Source organism: Vitis riparia, chromosome 13 (genome assembly GCF_004353265.1).
Source record: "Vitis riparia cultivar Riparia Gloire de Montpellier isolate 1030 chromosome 13, EGFV_Vit.rip_1.0, whole genome shotgun sequence".
Taxonomy (NCBI): domain Eukaryota; kingdom Viridiplantae; phylum Streptophyta; class Magnoliopsida; order Vitales; family Vitaceae; genus Vitis; species Vitis riparia.
In genome coordinates, this window is record NC_048443.1 from 28,330,081 (window position 1) to 28,339,747 (window position 9,667).

The following is a 9,667-nucleotide window of genomic DNA, read 5'->3' on the forward strand; positions in this document are numbered from 1 at the left end:
CTCTTAAAATACGTTTGATAGTAATTTTATAAAATATTTTTAACATTTCTAATACTTAAATGATACAAATTTTAAGTGTTAAAAATATTAAAAACACTTCCTAAAATTACTATTAAATGAACTTTTAATTATTTTACATAAATAAAAACAGCATAAACCAATTAAAAATATGTTTTCTAAAAATACTCTAATTTATATTCTTAAGAACGAAAAACAACTTTTGGTTGCTAAATATGTTTTTCTGTTTTTTTTTTTTTTTTTTTGAAAGACAAAAACCTATTATCGAAAACAATTATCAAATAGACTCCGAGCTCAAAATTCCTTATAAAAAATATTTTTTTTTATGTATAATGCAAAAAAATAAATAAATAAATATTTTATATTATTAATTATTGTTCAAAAACAACTAAAATCATTTTTTAAAAAGCAACCTGATTTCAAAATAAATTCTTAAAAATTATTTTCTAAAAAAAAAAATTATCAAATGCTTTTTCTGAATCAGGATATTGTTTTTTTTTTTTTTTTTGTTCTAAAAACAGAAAAATATTTTTAATAACAATTTTCAAAGAAGACCCGATCGAATAAGGGTTCAATTTAGGAATTCCACAACTTAAAGCTCTATTTAGTGAAAATAAGATTGATAGATGAACCCTGCAGATTTTCCCACAAAAATAAATAAATAAATCTGACACTAGTTTTTTGCTTTTGGGAGGCAAGAAAACCAAAAAAGACAAACCATTCATCCAAACTTGCACAAACAGGAGCAGAAAGAATGTCAATCAAACGAGGGAAAAAAAATGATAAGTCTGCACATATATTTAAATATAGCAGATACAACAAAAAATTGAAGAAAGGAATTTTGTATGAAGGTTACATGTCAAGAAAATAATGGCAATTCATCTAAGAATTGAAAAAAAAAAAAAAAAAAAAAACAACTCTGCTTCCTCAAACTGTGAAAGCATTGGGCTTTGATTGAGAGAGTGAAGGGAACCAGAAAATTCAATCCATTTGCATACACATGCAGAATATTCATACCATTGGAGAGGACTGAAACTTGATTCATCAATTTAACCTAGGGAAGCAGATGTGCTTGCCCAAAGCTCAGAAGTTGACTGCAGAATATGAATCCCGATGGCCTTGGGAAGGCCCTCTAAATTTCCGCACTAGAGATGCACACGAACTCTGAGGAAGACAACAGTGAACATAATTGTTAAGTCATTAGGGTTCAGTAAGGACGGTAAATTAGGTTAAAAATGGCAGGGTCTAATGCAAATTTGATCGACCAAAGGTGCGGGATCAACCCCTTCATATGTTAAGCTGCTAAGACCATGACATAGGTTAAAATAGTTTGTTTGATATTCTTCTTAACACAACCCTATCAGTATGTTCGGTTTTTGGAAAAGTGAAGAAAAATAAAAAATAGATTTAAATTCGATAAATTATTTTTATATGCATCATCAAACTCATTTCACTGATTTTTCATTTTCTATATAAAGATTAAATAATTTGAAAATGCATAAATTTTTATTTAATTTTAATTATATTTGATTTGTTTTATATATATTTTTTATGGTAAACCAATTATGAGAAAATCATTTTCCTTTCCTCAGTAGTTTCCTAAAACTAAACATATCCTATGTGTTTAATTCTTTCTAAGTGAAAAAGTTCTACATTGAAAACTATTTTCCTTCTCATCTAAGTTCGACATTGGATGTGAAACAATGTTAAATTAGGCTTCTATATCTCCCTATTAAAGACTAAACACAATCATATGCTTTTTATTCCAATTGCTCCAAGGCCATGAGTTCATTATTAAAGCCAAACATTGAGATTTATAGCTTCTAAAGATTTGTACTCCAATTGCTTCAAGGCAATATTCGGTTCCTAGAAAATTTGAGGGAAAATGTGAGAGAGAGAAAATTGAAGGGAGAAATAGAAACAAAAAAAATGAAGGAAAATAGAAAATAAATTTAAAGTTAATAAATTATTATTATATGTTACTCCAAACTCATTTAGTATTTTACTTATTTTTCCTCTTCCACATGCATAAATTTTTAACTAATTTTAATTATATTCTCTTCCGTATTTTTCATGGCGAAACCAAACATGAAAAAATAATTTTTCATAGTATTTTTTTCCTTAATACTTTCCAGGAACCAAAGATAGCCTAAATTTTTTTTTTTTCTGGAGAAGTTGGGTCAGCTATGAGCAAGAATGAAACCAGATGGATCTAAAACTAAAGCATAAGTGAACCAACATTCAAGTTTTAACTAATTCCTAGTATGGGCCATAATTGAGTAACTGCAAAGGAGAAGAAAATGTATTGAAACAGAATACCTGTGTTCTTTGTGGTAAGCTGGTCCAAAAACCCAAGTTCGGGATGATCTGAAGAAAAATGGAGAAGAGTGAAACAAAGGTAAGTTAAAATCATAGCAGTCAAGATACTATTTTGGGCTAGCCAAACACCCGAGAGGTCCTCCAATGTACATGTGATAGATAAGATGTCTTTTTAGAAAATGGTATAACATGTCATACACATAATATATCAATCACAAATCTACATGTCTACGAGCCCAATCTCAACCAACCTTGGAAAATAATGAGGCTCATCAAGGTGGTAGTGTATGCAAGAAGTTGACAACCCTTACATCCAATGATAACACAAGAGGGGGAAAAACTAAGGTAATATCTAGATTATGTCAGAAAAAGGTAAAATATCTAGACTTTCTAAGTGAAACAACTGAATGGGCATGCTAACTATAAATTTCTAACTTTCTGGACAATTAGCCCACTGAGTCCTCAGACTGTTCAAGTGAACATGAGAAACCAGATAGTTACTCGCATCATTTAGCCTGCTTGTAGTAAAGGTAGTTGGAGCCCCAAAAGAATTTCCCCCTACCCACTTGAATGACACCTTGCATAGTGACAATTCATTGTTCCTTGGAACTCATGAAATTTGGTTTATCCACAAGGATGGAACATTGTTTTGTCTCCAAAGCACCTCGATCTACATTAAAAATCATCGTCACTCTACCTTTGGTTCATTTGTTCATGACATCTAGCTTACCAGTTCTTCATGTATAATAGATTGTAAAATAGACCAAATCCCCCACCCAAAGAAAGTCTACAGTATTGAGCAATAAAGGGAGAAAACATGAAGCAAAAACATAAATTGCATTCTCAAGCATATGCATAAATGAACAAAATCATGAACCAATGGCAGTCCATTTGGAAACAGACAAGAAGAAAATTTTCAAATTGAGAAAGAAAACATACGTCTACACCACGAACTCCAAGGAAGAAAAATCGATGAACTGTACCAACCAGCAGATACACTCCTAGGAAGCAAAATAATCTGGACATCGGAGTAATCAGTTAATCAAGATGACTCCTTGAAAAATGTAGTAGTTCTTCATTTAAATGCATTTGTAAGTGTAAAACTGCAGGAAAATAACTAAACCTTACATGATTAAGAAGGTGCTGAACCAGCCCAATCCTCTACCATGAACAGATACAATCTCAGCACAACCAGAAGGATGCCTCATCTCTGTAGCCTGTCAGATAAAAAAAAAATGAACCTGAAACACTGTAAAACCATGCATGCAATTTACAAATGTTGATAGAATTTGGCCACAAAAATAACAATAATAATAATAATAAAATTTAAAAACGAAAATAAAATGCTATGCATTTAAGAAAAACTGTCATGTGAAATTCTTCAGATCCATTATTATGCCAATACTTTTCAACACAACCTTTTACAACTGAAATACAATTTGAACCTAGACACAAGCACATATCTCATGAAATCACTAGCTAGTCTCCCCATCCAAATTTGTATAAGATGTAAATTGGGCTGGTTAAATCCAAGAGATATGACTGATGACCAGATGAAACATCAAAGCCTTAAGGCAGGTAGTAAATATTCAACATTGACCTATCATAATACGACATAAAATCCCAAAAGAGTTTCTTACTCATTCATCTAGAATAGAAAAACTTTATGCTAATGCATGGGGGCTTTCCTTTATTTCTTTATTATTTATATAAGAAATAAATTAACAAACTCAAGTGCCAAGGGATCACATGAGAAGATATGAGACAGTCTAGACTCGATTCCCATAAAAAAATAAAAAAATAAACAAACAAAAAGAGTCACCTATTAAATAAAAAGTGTAAACATAAAATGTAGCCATCACACCAACTAATATCCATCACACTGGGGAAAAAAAATTAGACATTAGGTCATCATTTAAGAGTATCCTATAATGAATAACCCCATATTTCCCAAAAACTTGATCCATCATGGCCTCCCCATGGAGGACTTCTTGGCTACTACCCTGGCCACCACTCAACCTGATGGGAAGGTCCTCAACCACTCAAATATGATGGTTAAGTGCACAACCGGTCGTATTGAACTAAAGATGTAAGAACAAAGAATAAAGAGATCATACCTATGTATCATGACCACAAATTAAGAAGAAATTTTACAAGATACATAGTCTGAATTTGAGTATGCAAAAACAAAAAATATGAGACCATAGGATGTATTAACAATACTAGATGGACATAAGATATACCAATTACCAACAAATTATTACAAATTACTGAGGGAATAGGACATTTGTCCCTAAATTCAAAGCACTCACATAATCACAGGTTCCTGATTGCTCCAGTGAATATGGTCCCTATCAGAGAAAGATGAGGGAAATTATAGACCTTAGACTATGTATGGATCACATTTCGCACTAATCTAATAATAGTTCAAAAAGATATAAAGAATGAGAACTCACTTGAACTCCATTTGACTCGCAAATAACAGATACAGAGAGTGAACAGTTAACATCTGGACCATTACTTGACATCTTAACAGTGACACCCTTCTTTGGAATATTTTTATCTGCACATCCATTATAGCCAGAAAATGCTAACTTTCATGGATTTAATCAACATAAATAATTGCAGGTATAAAAAACCTCTTAAACCACAGCATCAGAAGATGACAACAAACACTCATGGTGCTATAACCAAGCTACATGAATGATCTGGCCATCATAAGGTGCTACGAAGCCGCAGAGGCAGTCACATCAAGGATGAATTAATTGTATTCTTCTTTACTTTACTTTAAAATAAATAAATAAAGAAGAAGAAGAAAAGTAAAGGAACAACAAAATCATTTAGGAAATAAATTCTTTTACCAATTAGATTAATGTCTACACTTGATGCACGCCCAATAGTTGTGCATACATGATAACCTGCACATAAAACATGGACTCATTAAAAAATAAACAATAAAAAGAATCACCACCTCCAACTCTATACTATTGCACATATTCCAAAGCAGATATTAGAAGTTGTTGGTTAAGTTTTTGTGTTAAAGCTAAAAGCAGAAGCATAGCTTGAAGCAACTCTCAAAAAATGGTTATGAACAGCAGCATAGCTTGAAACAACTCTCAAAAAAATGGTTATGAATATAACTTCATCTCCCACAGTAGATTTTCTCCTTTTGTGTTCATTCTAGTATTGGCAAGGGCAAAAAGCTTCAAGCAACCATTATTCTTGAAAGCTAAGAGCAGATTTTTATATTGAAAGTTCCTGCCATCCCCATTGACTGGCATGGGAAACCAAGATCAAAAGAGCTCAACTAAAGTATTCACAACAAAAAATTGCATGATGATAGTGGAATGGCCTTCGTGGTTTAAATTCTTTAATATGTTTGCAGTTACAACATGCCTTCATCTTGAAAATATTGTAAGCAGCTTTATTAACAAGTACGATCACACAACACCATGTTGTGATACAAGATGTGAGAGCCCAAAGAAAGCATATGCATAAACAACACCACGTAATATCTGAAATAAGCTGGATAGAGTGTGCGGGGAGCTTGAGAAGTTGAGAGACTTCAAGCACTGAGAGATAGATGGAAAGATATTCTAGGATTATGGTCAACCTTTTTCAGGCATCTTACTCATCGCCACTACTTCAACATTGTTTTCTGTTTCTCATTACCCTATTGAACTAATTAAGAGCATTATCATGTTTGAATTGACAATCAAATTGTGAAAGATAAAATGGCAAGAAAATTAGGACTTGGCTTTGTTAATGATATAGATGTATAAAACTATAACTTCTCCAGAATCTATAACTATTAAAAATCATATGATTCTTTTTGAAGCACCCATTGGCATATGTAATACATGTGAATAAAAAAAGGAAATAGGAAAAAGGAAACCTTGTATGTACTTAACACAGCGTTTCATACTTCAAGCAGTTTAACAATTCAGTGGCAAATATAACCTCTCCAGAATCTACAACTATTAAAAATCATAAGATTCTTGTTAAAGTACTCAGTGGAATCTGTAATACACATGAATAAAGAAAGGAAAAAGGAAACCTTGTATGCACTTAACACAGCTTTTCATATTTCATGCAGTTTAACAATCTAATATCCAGGATATTTATCACATGATATGGAAGAAGTTGCTCAATCCAGGAAACCCATTCATGAAATACACCTAATTTAATATTCTTACTTGCTCATTCACTCTCATACTCTTATCAAAATGCCATAACGATAGTCAAGGGCAAAATCCTAAATGATAAATGCAAAAGGCTTTCCCAGAATCTTTACCTTTTACATTGTTAGCCACAAGCGCACTACAATCCATGCCACAGTGTGATGGACCCCCACAATCCTAAACATTAACAAGACAGTTAGATCAGCACTCCATCAGTAAAAATCTGTGATGAAGAGGGACTATTTACAACTTTTTTGGTAGATTAGCAGAATAATCAATAAAATTTAAAAGAATAAGAAGTAGCAAAGCTAAAAGGCAGGGGGTATAAGAAAGTAGCATTGCAGAGAGTTGTCCCATGTTATTACAAAATACGAGGCTAAAAAAGTTTTACAGTGAGAGTAACAATACTGTAGGTTAACTAGGAAATGCAAATTATTCTTGCTTCTTAATCTATCAATTTCAAGAAAATAACTCGATGGAATTCAAAAAGATTTACCCAGCAGTCAGCACATGTTGGTGGATCGTGGTTAAAAATCATTCCATCGCAAAGCTGTCCAACACAATCAAATATGAGAAAGTCAATAATGGAACAACTTGAGGTAAATACAGTATCAAATTAACACAGTTCCAACACAACTTGTCGCAGGACCAATGGCTCTAAACCCGCAAACCGATCAGCTTGTGCTTGCAAATCATTTTACATGATAAATGATTTCTGTTGTAATCAAACTACAAGATTCTAGAAACATATAAAAACTGCCACAAGTTTATAACAACAGAAAAAATCACTTCAAAAATCAAAGAACTAAAGTGTGACCTGATAGAGCCAACCTGAAACCAGAGCACGGTCTCGTTTACAGCTACCTTGTAAAACCTGCATCAAATCGTCGTTACAAGAAAAACTCAGCTCAATTAGAACCCGAATGCTACCCTAACAAATACTTTCTTAACAAATGAGCTTTTATTCTTATTGATAAAGAGCTGCATCTAAGTTGGTTTTCTACTAAAACAAGCCCAACAATTCCAAGCATTTTGGATTGACTCCACTATTATTTAAACCTCGCAATTGAACCTCCTCCTTGCACATGTGTCAATGACAGCATAAAACTTTTAAAAAAAAACCAATAAAATAGTCCCTAATTTTCTCCATGATCACATAATCTAAGCTCGTGATAATGAAATAAACTCAATCAATTACATCACAAACAGAATCTAATAGCGATCAAACAACATGGAAAAAAGAAAAAGAAAAAAACCCAATTGAGTTTTAAGTAAAAGCTCATTTTCAGGCCATTTGGGCAGAATTTGTTAGACCCAGTTCAGAAAAACAAAGAAATCATACAAATGAGTAAACAACGATATATAAATAGAGAGGGAGAAGTGAATACCCATCTTCGCTTAGGACGCCGTGAGGGAACTTGGACGTGGGAGAAGCCAAAGAAAAGGTGTAGAGATTGTAGCGGTCAAGAACACTGAGTCGGCAGACATCAGAGGCCGAGTAGCGGGAAACTCGGTGTAGAATGGTTAGTATGAGAACCCATCTCGGGAGATCGCCTCCGATTCTCATTTTCCTCCAATTTTTTCATTCCATTTTTATGTTTCTCTGAAATCTTATGTTTGCGGAGAGGGGGTTTGTCCCAACGCCCGGGGCAAGAGGAGGGATGTGTAATTACCAGAAAGCCAGTATAGGGCATAATAAATTTTTGACATGTGGTTTTTAGGTAACTTTAATAATTTAATTATCTATCACTATTGTAATATTAATTTCAAATTGTATCTAAAAAACAATTAAATCACTCTCTAAATATGACCATGTGGACCCCGCATTTCAGCTCAATGCGTTTCCCACTCGAAGGCGAGCTCGATTTTAATTCTGAAAAATGATTTTATTTATAAAATAAAAAATGACTTTGAGTCGCTACTTATTTTGTTTTATTTTTAAAAAGAGCAAACAAAATAAGAAAGAAAAATCTTAAGTGTGACTCCTTATTTTGGAAAAGGTGGTCTGCGAAAAACCGGATCGGGCTCGGGGGTCAAGTTACTTATCGGGAAGGTACGGTATGAACCGTAGCACCCCTCTAAGTCCCTGAAATCGGGTCTCTACTAATAGAATGAAGCTGACGCGACAATCAATGAGAAGGTCCATGGATACTCACCTTAATCATGCATGACGTGGGAAGCAGAGCATGTATAAAGAATGAACAAAATATAAGTGGATGCATACCTGGTCTTCCAGTCACGAATGCGCTATCATGAAACAGGATTAGTGAATGACGAATAGATAAAATTATGCGCATGTCAAGGAACATAATAAATCAAACAAGCATGGTAAATAAATCAGTCAATCAGTCAATCAGTCATAAAATCACATATGTGGGGCCTCCACCAAAACCCATTTATTTTACATTAATTAATCCCATAAATTTCATTGTTTGGAATTACGAAAAAAAATCGTTCATGCTTATTAAAAACAAGAGGAGCAGAAGATTGTGGGCGGGAATGGATCCGACGAATCACGAGTGTCTGACGAGCCAAGCTGTCCGGGGAAGTTGAGTTGCTCTCCTCTCCCATCCGGTGTCAGGCGTCGAATGTGAGATATCCAGAGAAGATGGGGACGTCGATGGATAGAATTCCGGATGTGAGACATCTGGAGAAGGTGGGACGACGGCTGACAATTTTCCGGATATGAGACATCCGGAGAAGGTGGGGACGGCGGCGGACATAATTCCGAATGTGAGACATCCGGAGAAGGTGGGACGGCGGCGGACAGAATTCTGGATGTGAGACATCCGGAGAAGGTAGGACGTCGGCGGGCAGAATTCCGGATGTGAGACATCCGGAGAAGGTGGGACGTCCGCCGGACATAATTCTTCCCCGGGTGGTAAGGTTAAATGGGTATGTGAAGGAATGAAGGATAGCATGCACCCATGAGACCCCCTGTAAGTGAGGGAATGGGATGGAGAATGAATGAGAGGAAAATGGGTGTGGTGGAGGATGCTTGATTCCTGCAAGCTTGAGCGAGGAAATGGGTATGACGACCTAGAGAGAGAGGTGGATAGATGAACGATGGGTATGGTGGATAAGGAAAAAAAACATGGGGATGAGATGACGACACGCTTGCATGGGAATAGAGATAGGGGTCATGCAGA

At 34.5% G+C, this 9,667-nt stretch overlaps 1 protein-coding gene across 1 annotated transcript; it reads right to left on the minus strand.

Moving 5' to 3' along the window:
- Positions 1 to 786: 786 nt before the first annotated feature.
- LOC117927455 lies at positions 787 to 8,131 on the minus strand. The gene is made up of 11 exons (XM_034846939.1): positions 7,907 to 8,131; positions 7,350 to 7,392; positions 7,015 to 7,068; positions 6,632 to 6,695; positions 5,199 to 5,255; positions 4,794 to 4,900; positions 4,650 to 4,688; positions 3,466 to 3,554; positions 3,277 to 3,355; positions 2,338 to 2,385; positions 787 to 1,182 (listed from the first exon to the last, which is right to left on the minus strand). The coding sequence occupies exons 1-11, from the start codon at positions 8,083 to 8,085 to the stop codon at positions 1,102 to 1,104; spliced, it is 840 nt and encodes a 279-aa protein (XP_034702830.1). The 5' UTR covers positions 8,086 to 8,131; the 3' UTR covers positions 787 to 1,101.
- Between the last annotated feature and the right edge of the window lie 1,536 nt (positions 8,132 to 9,667).

What these genes read in the sequence shown, in the direction of transcription:
- LOC117927455 (XM_034846939.1), bottom strand. Translation starts at nt 8,085, where the DNA reads ATGAGAATCGGAGGCGATCTCCCGAGATGGGTTCTCATACTAACCATT. An exon ending in GGCGTCCTAAGCGAAGATGG is followed by an intron (nt 7,393 to 7,906) that starts GTATTCACTTCT and finishes GATTTGATGCAG; the next exon opens with GTTTTACAAGGTAGCTGTAA. An exon ending in GCTTACCACAAAGAACACAG is followed by an intron (nt 1,183 to 2,337) that starts GTATTCTGTTTC and finishes TGTCTTCCTCAG; the next exon opens with AGTTCGTGTGCATCTCTAGT.